General features: G+C 46.6%; 1 protein-coding gene across 1 annotated transcript; it reads left to right on the forward strand.

Annotated features, from left to right (window-relative positions):
- Positions 1-1,690: 1,690 nt before the first annotated feature.
- LOC144480413 (hydroxylysine kinase-like) lies at positions 1,691-5,273 on the forward strand. Its single transcript, XM_078199821.1, has 2 exons — positions 1,691-1,754; positions 3,604-5,273. The coding sequence occupies exons 1-2, from the start codon at positions 1,691-1,693 to the stop codon at positions 4,071-4,073; spliced, it is 534 nt and encodes a 177-aa protein (XP_078055947.1). The 3' UTR covers positions 4,074-5,273.
- Positions 5,274-17,350: the final 12,077 nt, after the last annotated feature.

Genomic DNA, 17,350 nt, shown 5'->3' on the forward strand with positions numbered 1-17,350 from the left:
TAGGTTGATTCCGGAGTTGAGAGGGTTGGCTTATGAGGAGAGACTGAGTAGACTGGGACTATACTCATTGGAATTTAGAAAAATGAGGGGTGATCTTATAGAAACATATAAGATTATGAAGCGAATAGATAAGATAGAAGCAGGGAGGTTGTTTCCAGTGGCGGGTGAAACTGGAACTAGGGGGCATAGCCTCAAAATAAGGGGGAGCAGATTTAGGACCGAGTTGAGGAGCAACTTCTTCATCTAAAGAGTTGTGAATCTATGGAATTCCCTGCCCAGTGAAGCAGTTGAGGCTACCTCATTGAATGTTTCTAAGGCAAAGATAGATTTTTGATCAGTAAAGGAATTAAGGGTTATGGTGAGCAGGCGGGTAAGTGGAGCTGAGTCCACGAAAAGATCAGGAATGATCTTATTGAATGGCGGAGCAGGCTCGAGGGGCCAGATGGCCTACCCCTGCTCTCAGTTCTTATGTTCTTATGTCTTATGTAGGTACAAAAAATAGTTAGCAAAGCGTTCTCATTTATTGTGAGAATAAATTGAATACAAAAGTAGGAAGGTTATGCTTCAGTTATTCGGGTCATTGGTGACACTGCATCTGGAGTACAGCGAGTAGCATTGATCTCCTTATTCAAGGAAGGATGTGAACACATTGGAAGCAGTTAAAAGAAGATTTACTAGACTAATACTTGGAATGGGCAGGTGTCTTATGAGGTAAGGTAGGAGAAGCTAAGCTTGTATCCTCTGGAATTTAGAAGAGTAAGAGGCAACTTGATTGAAACATATAAGATCCTGAGGGGTATTGACAGGGTGGATGTGGAGAGGAAATTTCCTCTTGACAGAGGATCTAGAACTAGGGGGTCACTGTTTAAAAATAAGGGGTCACCCATTTAACACGGAGATGAGGAGAAATATTTTCTCTCAGGATCGTGAGTCTCTCGAACTTTCTTGCTCAAAATTTGATTTGATTGAATTTATTGTCACGTGTATTAACATACAGAAAAGAATTGTTTCTTGCGTGCTATACAGACAAAGCATACCGTTCATAGATAAGGAAATGAGAGAGTGCAGAATGTAGTGTTACAGTCATAGCTAGGATGTAGAGAAAGATCAACTTAACGCGAGGTAGGTCCATTCAAAAGTCTGACAGCAGCAGGGAAGAAGCTGTTCTTGAGATTGGTACGTGACCTCAGACTTTTGTATCTTTTTCCCGAAGGAAGAAAGTGGAAGAGAGAATGTCCGGGGTGCATGGGGTCCTTAATTATGCTGGCTGCTTTTCCAAAGCAGCGGGAAGTGTAGACAGAGTCAATGGATGGGAGGCTGGTTTGCGTGATGGATTGGGCTACATTTATGACCTTTTGTAGTTCCTTGCGGTCTTGGGCAGAGCAGGAACCATACCAAGCTGTGATACAACCAGAAAGAATGCTAAAAAAGGCAATGGAAGCAGAGTCTTTGAATATTTTTAAGGCAGAGCTAGATAGATTCTTGATTAACAAGAGGGGTGAAAGGTTACCGGGGGGAGGTGGGAATGTTGGGTTGAGGTTATAATCAGATCAGTCATGATCCTATTGAATGTGGGAGCAGGTTCAAGGGGCCGAGTGGCCTTCTCCTGCTCCTAATTCATGTGATGTATGTTCATATAAATCTCTCTAGTGTTAGGGACCAGATCAGAAACTCCAAGGTATATTATGAGATGAGCCTAGACTCCAACTATTTTGATTTTGGCATTAGGGGGAGAATACGGTGTTTCGCTCCAGGTATGATTCAAGTGACCCACTAGGAAGCTTTTATTAAAACAAACTTTGCTTAACAATTTAACAGTTTAATTATAACAAAGAGAATTAGCATAACTTTTACTAATTGAATTACTTATACATGACACAGTATCATTCTTAATTAATATAATTCTAGCCTAACTCTATTAGTTCCAATTTAAGCAATATTCCTCATAGATGTAAACTTTGCTTCTGAATCAGTTAGCATAAACATACAGTCTTACTCGGGTTGCCAGTCCTCAAGACTTTAACACCTCTGGAGAGAGATAGTTATTTTCTAGCAGGTCCCAGACTTCAATTGCCAGAGAGAGAGAGAGAGAAGAGCTGCTGCCCCTTGCAAAATCCAAACAGAAACCGCTTGCTTTTTCCCTAGCTCTGCCCATTCGCATGACTTGGCCTCTGTCAATCGACCTAATTAAACCCTACTCTGAAACCCCAGGGGACAACCCAACAAAAAACTGCATTAGCTCAGATTGAAACAAACACCCCAATAACTAGGAACAGTCATTCTTCTGTATGCTCAACAGGTAGGCTGCCTGAAGCAGACAAAGTGGCACCATAAACGGAGCTGAAGTTTAAAACATACCCTTCACAAGAAACATGACACAAATACATTTCTTAAATGCACTGTATCATCACACTATGATAATCCAGAATAGATGCAGACATGAAGTGTTGAAGTCCTGAGTGATCGAAGTCCATAGTTCCATGTTCCTTCTAATCATGTTACATTGAATACGTCATTTTTATAAGTTACCATTGTTATGAAGCGGAGGTTGATCTCTCTGAGAACTAACACCTAACCACTCAAAGAGGAGTACCTCGCTTTATAATTTGTTAAATGTGTGTAAGAAGGGGTAATATCTGCTCTTCAGCAACTTTTAGTGGTTAGATCAAAACAACTACCCGAGACTCTCTCTGTAAAATCAACAAGTAACACTTTATTTATCTAACTAACAGTGAACAGGTTAACTAAACCATTAACAAACTGAATGAAACACAATTCTAATGGGATATTGTTAAGATAAATATAATTCCCACTCATTAACAAAAGAATAGAATTTTTTTTAGTCACTCTCAAAATACAACCAGATTTTATCTTCCAGAATCTTCTGTCTTCTTTGCTATCTTCACTATTGAGATGAGGCTTTCTTTTAAGACATAAATGAGCTGGCAGAGGCTGTAGCTGTATCAGAGGGCAGTTGCTGGATGTCTCTCTGGATCTGAGAGCTGTCTTTTATATCTCTGTTGAGCACTCAGCTGATGAAGGAGCAGCATTCCAAAAGCTCGTGATTCCCAATAAACCTGTTGGACTTTAACCTGGTGTTGTGAGACTTCTTGCTGTGCCCACCCCAGTCCAACGCTGGCATCTCCGCATCTTACACCCCTGATGCCATATCAACATCCCCACAATAGGATTGGTTCTCAGGTTACCAAAATATCAAATTTAAATCTAATAGGCGGCTGTTAGCTAAGTGGCTAGTTTAAACTGATTGGGCAAAATTCAAAAACAACCTGTTGTCTTGGCAACACTACTGCCTAACCGCTCGAAATAAATGTTTCACTCTGTGTACTTCATATACCTCAGCTCTGTTCTTTTTAAAGTAAAAAACTACCTTTTAAAAGGACCCTGCAATTTAACAACACATTTTACAATTATTTTTTGTTTTAACTTTACAAACGCTAACTTTGCAACACTATATACTGCATCGCATCATATTTTTCTTGTCAAGAAATCTTATCTGAATGAATCAAAACTATTGGATTCCTATCTGATAACTGGTGCTCTTCCCTCAGGAATGTACAATCAAAGGTTTTTCCATTTTTCCAGGAATTATTCACGGAGACTGCAACGAGTATAACATCTTGCTGGAACCCTTGGATCCATCGGCAGAAGATGCGGATCAGAGATCCACTCAGCCAGAATTCCAGATTTCGGCCATCCTGGACTTTGGCGATATGAATTACGGCTGCTTTGTCTACGAGCTGGTGATAAGCATCACCTACCTGATGGTCGTGAGCGAGGATCCCATTGGGGTGGGCGGCCATGTCATTGCCGGTTTCGAGAGCGTGCTCCCATTGACGGAGGAGGAGAGAGACGCCCTCTTCCTGCTGGTGCTGTGCCGGCTTTCCCAGTCGCTACTGATTGCGCGGCACAGCGTGTTGCTCGATCCCGAGAACGGAGACTACATCCTGATTACGGTGAAGAAAAGCTGGAGGTGTCTGCACCAACTGTGGGAACTGGGGAAGGAGGCAGTGGAAACGATCTGGTTTGATACGGCCAGATCCTATCGGAGATAGAGTGCGGGATTTTCCCGTCCCGCCCGCCACGGGAGTTGTAGCGGGCGAGGTCGCTGGTGGGGGGGCGGGGTCCAGACCACGGAAGGGCCCGTTGACCTTGGGCTGGATTTTCCGGTCTTGGGGCAAGTGCGGCCAGAATAGCCGGAATTTTACTGCCACGCCCGCCTCGGAATCGGGGCAGGCGGGGCTCACAGAACGGAATTCTCTGTTGGCCTCGGGCGGGATTTTACGAGCCTCGCCTGAGCGAGTTCGTAAAATCCCGGCCTGTGAGTGTCATTGTGATTAATACGAAGGTTCTCTACTAACAAATGGAACACATTCAAGCCTTGTGCCTTTTTTGGGATTACCTACGAACTTGGGAAGCCCATACTTCTCTGTTGTTTTCTCCATGGCAACGTCTCAGCCAATCACGTTCAACTTGCCAACCAAATCGGCACCTACCCTGCAATATAAAATGTGGTGGTTATTTGAAGTTTGGTATTCTTGCTGAATGTGAGATTTTAAAAAAGTTTTAAAAGTTTATTTATTAGTGTCACAAGTCGGCTTACATTAACACTGCAATGAAATTACTCTGAAAATCCCCTAGTCGCCACACTCCGGCGCCTGTTCGGGTACACTGAGAGAGAATTTAGCACGGCCAATGCACCCTAACCAGCACGTCTTTCAGACTGTGGGAGGAAACTGGAGCGCCCGAAGGAAACCCATGCAGACACGGGGAGAATGTGCAGACTCCGCACAGGCAGTGACCCGAGGCTGGAATCGAACCTGGGTCCCTGGTGTTGTGAGGCAGCAGCGCTAACCACTGTGCCACCGTGCCGCCCTTTAGTCCTTACTTTAACAGTAGGTCCCATCACAATTTCCTTTCTCGGCCTTCACCAGAGGGTGAGCAAGACCAGATTTCTTCCATAACAAATACCAAAGGCGAGATATGGGGATATGCTATGAAAATGAAGGATTAGCAGAAGTCAATTTTTCATCAAATGAGAAAGGGCGAAAAGCCAGGATTTAATTGGTGGATGTGTATGTCAATGAAAGATGTGAAAGTCTCTTGTTCCTGATTGGCTGTAATTGACTATAACTGCGGAGCTGTTTCTCTGTGAACTCAGAACTGCTCCGGCCGTCCCGTGTTGGGCGGAGGGAGTTCTCCTTGTGCACAAATAATTAAAGACTTTGCATTGGATGCATGGTGTCCAACGCTGTTTGTATAAAGAGTGCCTTTAGATTGCTGTTACCCAGAGAACGCTGACAGTGTCTGACTGTCCCGTGTCTGACTGTCCCGTGTCTGACTGTCCCGTGTCTGACTGTTCCCATGCCAGACTGTTCCCGTGTCAGACTGTTCCCGTGTCTGACTGTCCCATGTCTGACTGTTCCCGTGTCTGACTGTTCCCGTGTCTGACTGTCGCATGTCGGACTGTCCCGTTCTGACTGTTCCTGTGTCTGACGTCCTGTGTCTGACTGTTCCTGTGTCGGACTATTCCCATGTCGGACTGTCCCCGTGTTGGACTGTTTCGTGTCTGCCTGTTCTGTGTCTGACTGTCCCGTATTGGGCAGTCCCGTGTCTGACTGTCCCGTGTCTGACGGTCCCGTATCGGGCAGTCCCGTATCGGGCTGTTCCCGTGTCGGGCTGTCCCCGTGTCTGACTGTGCCGTGTTCAGGGGATTGTCAATAGAGCACCATCCCAGGTCCTGTAACGTTGATGCACCAAGTTGTCTACGTTGCTGGAAGTCCGATCTCACCACCAGCTGCGGAAGAGGTCATCATAGAATCATAGAGGTCATAGTATCTCTAGAGTGCAGAAAGAGGCCATTTGGCCCATCGAATCTGCACCGACAATGATCCAACCCAGGACCTATCCCCATAACCCCATGCATTTAACCTGCTAGTCCCCCTGACACTAAGGGGCAATTTAGAATGGCCAATCCACCTAACCCGCACATCTTTGGAGTGTGGGAGGAAACCGGAGCACCCGGAGGAAACCCACGCAGACACGGGGAGAATGTGCAAACTTCATGCAGACACGGGGAGAATAGGTCATGATGACCCTCAATTTTATGGACACGCTGCCGGTGTCTGCAAGGCAAATCAAGGCTCGGATACAAAAGGACCCAGTCCTCTCTGAATTAAAAATAGGGAGCATGATTCTCCTGACCCGCTGTGCTGCCGGCGTGGCACAGCAGGCTGGGGAATATCAGCCTGTAGCGGATTCATGTCTGGCGTCTAGTCAATCATGACTCTCCCAGGCCATTTTTGTAAGTGTCACATTGGTTACAATATGGGAATGGTTATTTTCATATCATTAGAGAGCCTGGGATGGTATCCTCCAGGCTAACTTCTGTCTCCCATCCTGCCGGGAGAGGTTCCCACCAGCAGGGATAAGCTAATCCCCATCAACAGGGACCAGACGTATTCACCCTGCTGGTGGGGACAGAGGCCGTTGAGGTGGGGGGTGCGCGCCTTGGGCAGTGCCAGCCTGGCACCCTGACAGTGTCCACTGAGCGCCGGGCACCCTGACAGTGCCCACCAGGCACCGGGCAGTGTCAAGGAGACAGGGCCTTGAAAGGGGAGGGGTGGTCAGTGGTGATGGTGGGGGACCTGCTTCACACTCTGCATTAGGGATCGGAGGGGTGGGCTGAGGGGCTGGACATGGGGAGGGGTTCAGGCTGGAAATGGGAGGGTGGGTCGGGCTGGCCATGGGGGGGGGTGGGTTATGGAGGCCAGCAGTCAGAGAGGGGGGCAGTTTGGAAGCCAGCGATCGGTAGAGGGGAGGGGGGGGGGGTGGGTTCCAGAGGCCTGCCATTAGGGGGCTGGTGATGGGGGGGCGGCGGGGGGGCAGTTAGCATGTGCCGATCTCCCCACTGACAGATCAACGCGCTGATGTTGACCTCTCTGGTGGGTTCAGGCCTGTATTCCCGTCCATATAACAAAAGCAAAATACTGCAGGTGCTGGAATCTGAAACAAAAACAGAAAATGCTGGAAAATCTCAACGGGTCAGACAGCGTCTGTGGAGAGAGAATTGAGCCAACGGCCTGAACTCTATCACCTTGCCTGCCTCGGAATTGGAGCGGCCGAGAATCTGACAATGGAAATCTCTGTTGACTTCAGGTGGGATTTTCCAGTCTCGCCCAAGCAAGGCCATAAAATCCCGCACGACGTTTCGAATCTGGATTACCCTTCTGATGCGCTATCAATAAGGCGAAAGACTACCTGTGTGCCAATATAAGTGTAGGCTTTTATTCACAACAGAATCAGGAGCAGATCCCAACAAATAACCGACCTGGACTGAACAAGGGGGAGGAGACAGCCACCTTTATACTAGGTGCCGAGGGGAAGAACCAAACTGGAAGGGGATGTGTCCAGGTATGACAAGCACACACAACGGTGGTCCATATAGGACAAAGGCACAACTGAGGTCCACCACACCTTCATCAGTGCCCATTGGGAGTTAGTTTTTTTTGGGGGGGGGGGGAGAATCGCACCCCCCCCCCCCCCCCCCCCATCCCCGATATTACATGGGTGATTCAGAGGACAGGCCTCAGATGAAATGGAACGCTATTGGACGAAGAAAGATGCGTTCAATGTTGAGATTAGTATCGTCCTCTGGGGTTCCTGTGTAGTTTTCTCTCACCCAGGGGGTGATGTCCGATACTTATGGAATTATGCCTTAGCCACCCCGGGATTTCAAAAATGGAAAATGCGAGCCCGGAGCTCAGTCTTGACGCAGACATTACTGACTTAGTCAGACAGTGAGTCACACCAAGGGAATTCAATCCCGCCTCTCAGTCTCCCTATATCCATGGGGGTGCCTTGGAAGGCCCTCATTGCACTGCAGGGATTCTATGATATATTTTAATTGCCTTTTTTTTGGATTAGTTCTGTTATTATTGTTTAATTTTTATTTATTTTTAATGGATTTTTTTTTCACCTGTGCTGTCCAATAGATTTCCTCGAGTCATTTTTTTACTGGTATTCTCTGTAAGGAAACAACTTCTTTACAGAGCAGGTATCATCATCAAATTCATATTAATCTGCTCCATCAAAACTTGTCTGTACGGGTGATTTGATTCTCTAACCCAAAAGTGCCTTTGTAACATTCTTTTATATTTCAGTCAATGGCACAGATGATTAATGTGATGCACAATTCTAACTCTTACCATTTTGGGCGGCACGGTGGCACAGTGGTTAGCACTGCTGCCTCGCAGCGACAGGGACCCGGGTTCGATTCCCAGCCTCGGGTCACTGCCTGTGTGGAGTCTACACGTTCTCCCCATGTCTGCGTGGGTTTCCTCCGGGTTCTCCAGTTTCCTTTTACGGTCCGAAAGACTGGTTAGATGGATTGGCCGTGCTAAATTGCCCCTTAGTGTCAGAGGGACCGGCTAGGGTAAATGCATGGGGTTATGGTGATAGGGCCTGGGTGGGATTGTGGCCAGTGCAGGCTCGATGGGCCGAACGGCCTCCTCCAGCACCCTTGGGGATTCTATGATTTTGATCTTTCATTTCTGTCGACTGTGAGGAAAGAAAAATAAAATCAACAAGTTCAAAAAAGGAAAATGGGGGAACCCAATGTTCAACATGCGGATTAGGTCATTGGAAAGGGTGAAGATGATCGGAATGGTAAATTCCAATGGCATAAATTGCGTTTTGGGTCTCCCACCAAAATTCCTGCTCCCGCTGCCAATCCCACCCCCCCCCCCAAAAATGGGAGCACAAAATTCCCCCCCCCCCTTGTATTTATATAGCACCCATAACGTAATGAACTTTTCCAGTGTCTGGATTAATTTATTTTAAATTTCTCATTTTAAATAAAATGAGACACTAGGTGCTGTAAGAAGAGGGGGTGTGGCTCCCCCCCCCCCCCCCCGACATGTCTACCTGATACAGAGGAGGGAGCTGGTTGGTTGCACATTTCTTCACAACTCCGAGTGGGAAGGTCAGGCGGGAAGAGTGCAGTTCCTGACAAAGGTGGGGAATAAGGACAGAGTGACAATCTGACCGTGACTGACAACTCCATGTTCTAGCCTCATGTCAACACCATCACATTGACCAATGGGAAGACACCAGTTTGGGGATGGTGGGGAATTGGCCTCACAGGGAAAGTATTTGGATTGGCTGCGGTAGAAATGCATCCTGGGAAGCAGCCCATGGACAGCCTCTTATTGGCTCAGCCCAATATTTGATTCCATTGGCTACAGGGTCTGAATATCAAGTGAACTGGCAGAATATTGATACGGCCGGTTCTAGAAATTTCTACCCTGTATCTTAGCACAAAACTCCTAGTATAAAAGGCCCCGGTTTTAAATTTACTATAATTAGTAGACTCGGTGAAGGTGAAGATTACAAAGTGCCTTATATATAGAATAAGGATTCACCATGTGCCTCATCCTATATGCTAATGCTAAAGTTATTGTTTGTATAGTTTGCAGACGACACAAAGATAAGTGGAAAAGTGAATCGTGTGGAGGGCGTAGAAGGTCTGCAGAGAGATTTGGACAGGCTGAGTGAGTGGGCGAGGATCTGGCAGATGGAGTATAACGTTAACAAATGCGAGGTTATTCACTTTGGAAGAAATAATAGCAAATTGGATTATTATCTAAATGGAAAGAAATTACAACATGCTGCTGTGCAGAGGGACCTGGGGGTCCTTGTGCATGAGACGCAAAAACCCAGTCTGCAGGTGCAACAGGTGATCAAGAAGGCAAATGGGATGTTGGCCTATATCGCAAGGGGGATAGAATATAAAAGCAGAGATGTCTTGCTGCATCTGTACAGGGCATTGGTGAGGCCGCAGCTGGAATACTGTGTGCAGTATTGGTCCCCTTATTTGCGGAAGGATATATTGGCCTTGGAGGGAGTGCAGAGAAGGTTCACCAAGTTGATACCAGAGATGAGGGGTGTTGATTATGAGGAGAGACTGAGCAGATTGGGTTTGTATTCGCTGGAGTTTAGAAGGCTGAGGGGGGATCTTAGAGACCTATACAATAATGAAGGGGCTGGATAGGGTAGAGGTGGAGAGATTCTTTCCACTTAGAAAGGAAACTAAAACTAGAGGGCACAGCCTCAAAACAAAGGGGGGTCAGTTTAGGACAGAGTTGAGGAGCAACTTCTTCCCTCAGAGGGTAGTGAATCTCTGGAATTCTCTGCCCACTGAAGTGGTGGAGGCTACCTCGTTGAATATGTTTAAAACACGGATAGATGGATTCCTGATCGGTAAGGGAATTAGGGGTTATAGGGATCAGGCGGGTAAGTGGAACTGATCCACTTCAGATCAGCCATGATCTTATTGAATGGCGGGGCAGGCTCGAGGGGCCAGATGGCCTACTCCTGCTCCTAATTCTTATGTTCTTATGTATCACAATTTAACCAAGTGTTGTGAAATTAAACTGTATTCTTAATGTGTGCCATGTGAACCTTGGCCAACCAATGATCTAAAGGCTCAGCATGATGGGAAGTAGACAGTGGCAGACAGACTGAATTCTTTAGGACAATGGAGCATAGAGAGAGTAGTTCTCCTGAGCAGTTCACCTTATCAGCTTGGGTTAGGCAGCTGCAAGTTAATCAGAGCTTTGAAATGTATGGGAGTACATTCACTCCAGGTTAGCGAGTCTGGTACAGTTTCTCATGCAGATAAAGGGGGCTGGATTCAGGCAAGAGAACTGACTCCCTTTACCAATTAACATTTTCAGGTGTCAGAGAATTTCCTTGAATATATCGGATTTATGTAGTTAGGTTTCTTAGTAATGAGGGAAGAATTTCCTTTCATTCTGAGCTAATGAGCTCCTAGTCCTGCTGACAGGTAGAACGCTATTGGCTAAGGTAGTAATGTGTAATATTGTAATTGGATCCTCCAGTTTGGGTGACAGGCTGGGCGGGGAACTGAAGTGTTCAGGAAAAGTATCTCAATCTCACACTTGTACTGTTCCGTCATAGAGGGTAGTTGGCACTCACCAACTATCTTTTCTCCTGATGCATGCATTAGCAATAAACCTCCTTTCATTCTTTAACTACATGCTGTCTTTCGTGGTCTCTGTATTGGTTGAGTGAGGTCAGCTGTGTACAAGACCCCCCCCCCCAGAGGGACGCCCTGGAAAATTCCTCTTACATTTTGGTGCTGCGAGCAGGGAACTCACTGGAGTCCGGAGGCGAGACGTGTTCCCAAAAGGTGGGTGAGTACATTTAAATACCACCAGGTAGTTAGGGGGTTTTGCATCTGGCCGGAAGAAGTATCTCGGACTGGGGAAGAGGTGCGAATGCAGCACGTACGTGAAGAACCCACGCTTAACATAGTGGGGCTGGGGACAGACACTTGGACCTCCCGCAGAGTGGAGCATAAAGCTACATGGGTAGAAAGGGCGTTTGCAGAGAAGTTTCACTTAAACATAGCGGGGCCGGGGACAGACACTCGGACCCCCGATGCAGAAATGCGTAAAACCAGGGCAGCATCAAGGGGCTAGACTGTACGGATGGCGGCGCCTGGCTTGGGTACGTGGAACTCACAACGAGGGGTTCCAGAGGAGTGGGGACAAAGGCTGTGTGGGTGAACTGGCAGCGAGAGGTCCCAGGAGTACGAGTCCCCTGTGGAAGACTCATGTGTGTGTGAGAGAGAGAGAGAGAAACAGAGTGAAATTAGTTGGCCTGGGGCGCCATAGACCAAAGAGGGGAGTTAAGGGTTCAAAGAAACAAGCATGGACCCAGCTTTCTGTGTGTGTCAGAGAGTAGTGAGAGTCTCGGCTGTGTTGAGATCAGGACTCAAGGTGTTTAAAAAGAGAGAGCGACAGAAATGCAAACAGCCTGTTTGTTTAGAAAGAGAGAGTGAGTGAGATTAGAAGGGTTGGAGTGCCCTCATGTGGTGGAGAAGGGTATGGCAGATAATCTTGTCTTTGGAGTTTAGTTATAGGTTGGACGAAAGAATACAAAGGTCTCCATTTGTGTTTATGTGTGTGAGTTCAATAAATTACTTTCCCCCAGTTGAGATGTTACGGTAGTGAGATTGATGCAGGGTCAAGATAAATTCTAACTTCCTTAATCTCGCCAATGATCGATGGCCATGGTCATTTTCAAGAATAGGAACCTGGCAGAGATTTGAACTCTGTGATTTTTGGGAAGATAGTTGCGTCGATCATCAAAGGCGCTAGGTTCTCTTTAAAAGGTTGTAAGGCGAGTTAAACTTTCAGCAAACAGTTGATTTGATTTTGTATTGTTCCGAGGCTGGGAGCAGAACTGTAGAAATAATTAAACGTGCACATTTTAAGCTTAAACTGGAGGGATTGTAAGTATAAAAGCCTTAATGTAGTAGGGATATTTAAAAGTGATTATGATCAATCTTATTTCGGATTAATCTGGATTAAAGCTTTTTGGTTAAATTTGCAAATATATTCCTGATAAAAATTGAAAATGAAAAGATAAATGGAAAGAATTATTCCAGAGTGTTTGAAGTGAGGATGTCATGACATTCACCTGAGAAAACGTACTCCGCTCCGCTCTGCTGAAACAAGCCGAGAATTAACCTGTTCTGTCCCAGACAGAATGGGCCTTTGTGCTTTAAGACTTGCAGTCGCTTTAAGACATTCGAGAATTTATTTGTAGATTTAGATTGAATAGACCAAAATCTTTGGGGCAATAGGGCATAGAGAGAACAGTTCTCCTCATCAGCTTGGGTTAGGCAGCTGCAAGTTAATCAGAGCTTTGAAATGTATGGGAGTACATTCACTCCAGGTTAGCGAGGCTGGTACAGTTTCTCGTGCTGATAAAGGGGGCTGGATTCAGGCAAGAGAACTGACTCCCCTTACCAATTAGCATTTGCAGGTGTCAGAGAATTTCCTTGAATATATCGGATTTACGTAGTTCGGTTTCTTAGTAATGAGGGAAGAACTTCCTTTTGTTCTGGACTAATGAGCTCCTAGTCCTGTAGAACGCTATTGGCTAAGATAATAATGTGTAATATTGTAATTGGACCCTCCAGTTTGAATGACAGGCTGGGCGGGGATTTGAAGTGTTCAGGAAAAGTATCTCAATCTCACACTTGTACTGTTACGTCAGAGGAGGTAGTTGGCACTCACCGACTATCTTTTCTCCTGATGCATGCATTAGCAATAAACTTCTTTTCGCTCTCTAACCACATGTTGTCTTTTGTGGTCTCTGTATTGGTTGAGTGAGTTCAGCTGTGTACAAGACCCCCCAGAGGGACACCTCAGAAAATTCCTCTTCTATGCCGGTTCGAGAAGTTTCTGCCCCGTACCTTTCTGGCCCAAGAGCGGCGATCACTTATCTTGACGAAACTTGCTGAGATTTGGAAGTATCTTTTCCTTGAATTGTTGAATAATTTGCTCCACAACTTGGCGACTACTTCCCTCCTCCAGTGCGTGAAGGTACCGGTGAAGGAGGTCGGGCGGTGGGGGGGGGAGGGGGCGGTCACAGGGACCAGCTAAATTCAGACATCACTAAATAACCCTGTTGTTTTCATTTTATTTATCCACATGTGGATGTTCGAGAGTTTCCAGAGGAAATCCTGTCGCTGCAGACTCTTCCGGGTCGGATGCTGGAATTCCTGAACAAGAGACAAATCCACTACCATCCCCCAATCTATACCTGGATAGTGCTGTGTAATATCGGTGACTCCCAGGGATATCGCTGCGGAATTCTGTCTCCCTGCACAATTCGGGCATCTAGATCCCAGGATCAGGGATTGAAAATGTCCATTCCTGAGCCGGGAGACAGGAAATTACAAGGTTGGATCAAGATGGACATGTTGCTTTACTAAAGGGAAATCTGAGGTAAACTCAGTCTGTCCTGCCAGAGATTGGATCCAACTGTTCCCCAACTAACCCTAACCCTAATGCAGCGCCAACATCTCTCATCATTCTGATTGGTCAGTGCGCTGATTTGGTCGTGGCAACCTGATTTGATTTATTATTGTCACATGTATTAACATACAGTGAAAAGTATTGTTTCTTACGCGCTATACACACAAAGCATACCGTTCATAGAGAAGGAAAGGAGAGGGTGCAGAATGTAGTGTTACAGTCATAGCTAGGGTGTAGAGAAAGATCAACTTAATGTGAGGTAGGTCCATTCAAAAGTCTGATGGCAGCAGGGAAGAAGCTGTTCTTGAGTCGGTTGGTACGTGACCTCAGACTTTTGTATCTTTTTCCCGATGGAAGAAGGTGGAAGAGAGAATGTCTGGGGTGCTGGCTGATTTTAATTATGCTGGCTGATTTTCCGAGGCAGTGGGAAGTGTAGACAGAGTCAATGGATGGGAGGCTGGTTTGCGTGATGGATTGGGCTACATTCATGACCTCTGGTAGTTCCTTGCAGTCTTGGGCAGAGCAGGAGCCATACCAAGCTGTGATACAACTAGAAAGGATGCTTTCTATGGTGCATCTGTAAAAGTTGGTGAGAGTCATAGTGGACGTGCTGAATTTCCTTAGTTTTCTGAGAAAGTAGAAGCGTTGGTGGGCTTTCTTCACTATAGTGTCGACGTGGGGGGACCAGAACAGGTTGTTGGTGAACTGGACACCTAAAAACTTGAAGCTCTTGACCATTTCCACCTCATCCCTGTTGATGTAGACAGGGGCATGTTCTCCTCTACACTTCCTGAAGTCGATGACAATCTCTTTCGTTTTGCTGACATTGAGGGAGAGATTATTGTCACCACACCAGTTCACTCGAGGTGGGTGGGCTGCACGGAGGACTGGAGTGGCTGAGACGCTTATTGTGTTCACTCAGGGAGATGGGGTGGGGGTGGGGGGGTGGGGGGGGGGGTGGTCACAGGGAGCAGCTAAATTCAGACATCACTAAATAACCCTGTTGTTTTAATTTTATTTATCTCCAGTAATTTTATTGTCACTTTATCTGGACGATCGCTCTGAAACTGATAGGGTGAGTGGTGGGCACACTCTATCACACGACACTCCTCCCCCACCTCCCCCACCCCCCTCCCCGCCACCCCCTCGCCCCCCCGGCCCCGCCCGCTCCCAAAAAAGAGAACCTACTTTTCTGTCAGTTTTATTTGCTGCTTTCTGGACGATGGGGTGTTGAGAGGGGGGCGTGAGGCTGCCGATGGTTTCAAACAGAGGTAGGGACCCCCGGGGTTGGTGGGGTATAGGTGATGATGGAGGAATTTTTTTTTTAATGACCCTAGTTGGAGCGATTGGGGTGAAGTCTCAGGATGGGAAGATGGCATGGCAAAGGGGGGTGAAGGGGTGGTGAGAGTTTGGCAGTGGGAAAGGTGGCATAGGCTGGACACAGCAAGGGAGGGTGGGGAGTTTGGGAAGGGGGGGGATGCCATGGGGGTCACATAAGGGTGTGGGAGTGGGGAATGTGCGATGGGAGTGGGATGAGGATGATACAAGGGAGATGAACAGAATGAGATGGAGATAGAATGAGAGGGGCTGAATGGCCTGGGATGTGGATTTACAGAAGCATTGTTGCAATAAAGATATTAATCTCGCCGCAAATGTTTGGTGAGTCTCTGACTGTTGATACTTAATAAACCGCTAGGAATCAGGTTCCATCCCTACAATCTCCCAATGGAACGTTGGCTGTTGTGTTGTCCCTTCTTCCATTGTAAATCACCCGGACCGGAGGGATCGGTACTGGGGCCTCAACTATTTACCATTTATATAGACGATCTGGAGGAGGGGACGGAGTGTAGGGTAACAAAGTTTGCAGACGACACAAAGATAAGTGGAAAAGTGAATCGTGTGGAGGGCGTAGAAGGTCTGCAGAGAGATTTGGACAGGCTGAGTGAGTGGGCGAGGATCTGGCAGATGGAGTATAACGTTGACAAATGCAAGGCTATTCACTTTGGAAGAAATAATAGCAAATTGGATTATTATCTAAATGGAAAGAAATTACAACATGCTGCTGTGCAGAGGGACCTGGGGGTCCTTGTGCATGAGATGCAAAAACCCAGTCTGCAGGTGCAACAGGTGATCAGGAAGGCAAATGGGATGTCGGCCTATATCGCAAGGGGGATAGAATATAAAAGCAGAGATGTCTTGCTGCATCTGTACAGGGCATTGGTGAGGCCGCAGCTGGAATACTGTGTGCAGTATTGGTCCCCTTATTTGCGGAAGGATATATTGGCCTTGGAGGGAGTGCAGAGAAGGTTCACCAGGTTGATACCAGAGATGAGGGGTGTTGATTATGAGGAGAGACTGAGCAGATTGGATTTGTACTCGTTGGAATTTAGAAGGCTGAGGGGGGATCTTATAGAGACCTATAAGATAATGAAGGGGCTGGATAGGATAGAGGTGGAGAGATTCTTTCCACTTAGAAAGGAAGTTAGAACTAGAGGACACAGCCTCAAAATAAAGGGGGGTCAGTTTAGGACAGAGTTGAGGAGGAACTTCTTCTCTCAGAGGGTGGTGAATCTCTGGAATTCTCTGCCCACTGAAGTGGTGGAGGCTACCTCGTTGAATATGTTTAAATCACGGATAGATGGATTCCTGATCGGTAAGGGAATTAGGGGTTATGGGGATCAGGTGGGTAAGTGGAACTGATCCACTTCAGATCAGCCATGATCTTATTGAATGGCGGGGCAGGCTCGAGGGGCTAGATGGCCTACTCCTGCTCCTATTTCTTATGTTCTTATGGATGGACTGCACCCCAGGGTTCTGAAGGAGATAGGGGAGAAGACACGAGAATGGGAATGAGAATCATCAGCCATGATTCAATGGCGGAGCAGACTCGATGGGCTGAATGGTCTAATTGTGCTCCTATATCTTATGGTCTTATGGTCTCAGCATTGTTCCTACACCCGCTGACTTAGCAAGTGTTTGCGTAAATGTAGCATTGAGAACTCTTCCGAATCCTCAGTCTTAAATTCAGCAATAAAGAGCGATTGTAATCTCATCCCATCTTTGTTCATTCTGTTAATCATCAGCCCAGGAGCTGCCCTATGGAATCTTACACAGCATTAATATATCTTAGCCTCGCTCATGAGATTCCGCACTTAAACTCCGCTCGGTACGGCAGTGACTGGTCACCGCTGAGACTCCGATCAAGTAAGCAGCGGCAAAGCCTTGAATTCTTCCTGAACTGCACCACCCACTGTTAGAAGGACAGAGGTCACCTTGGATAGAAGGTAAGTGTCCCGTGTGACCTCCTGAACATGTTTCAAACACCAGTGCACAGTTGCTAATTTGACAGACAAATATCCCATTAGTTATTTATAACAATGTGTTGATGGTGACATTAATTTCACTTACTGCCTCAGCTCTCACTAATATAGAATCATACAATCCCTACAGCGCAAAGGAGGCCGTTCGGCCCATTGAGT

This window comes from Mustelus asterias, chromosome 29 (genome assembly GCF_964213995.1).
Source record: "Mustelus asterias chromosome 29, sMusAst1.hap1.1, whole genome shotgun sequence".
Classification (NCBI taxonomy): Eukaryota; Metazoa; Chordata; class Chondrichthyes; order Carcharhiniformes; family Triakidae; genus Mustelus; species Mustelus asterias.

Bases quoted from the DNA above. Each gene is read 5' to 3' on its own strand.
- LOC144480413 (XM_078199821.1), top strand. From the start codon at position 1,691: ATGAGCCTAGACTCCAACTATTTTGATTTTGGCATTAGGGGGAGAATA. The intron at 1,755-3,603 runs GTATGATTCAAG...CCATTTTTCCAG, and splicing joins AATACGGTGTTTCGCTCCAG to GAATTATTCACGGAGACTGC.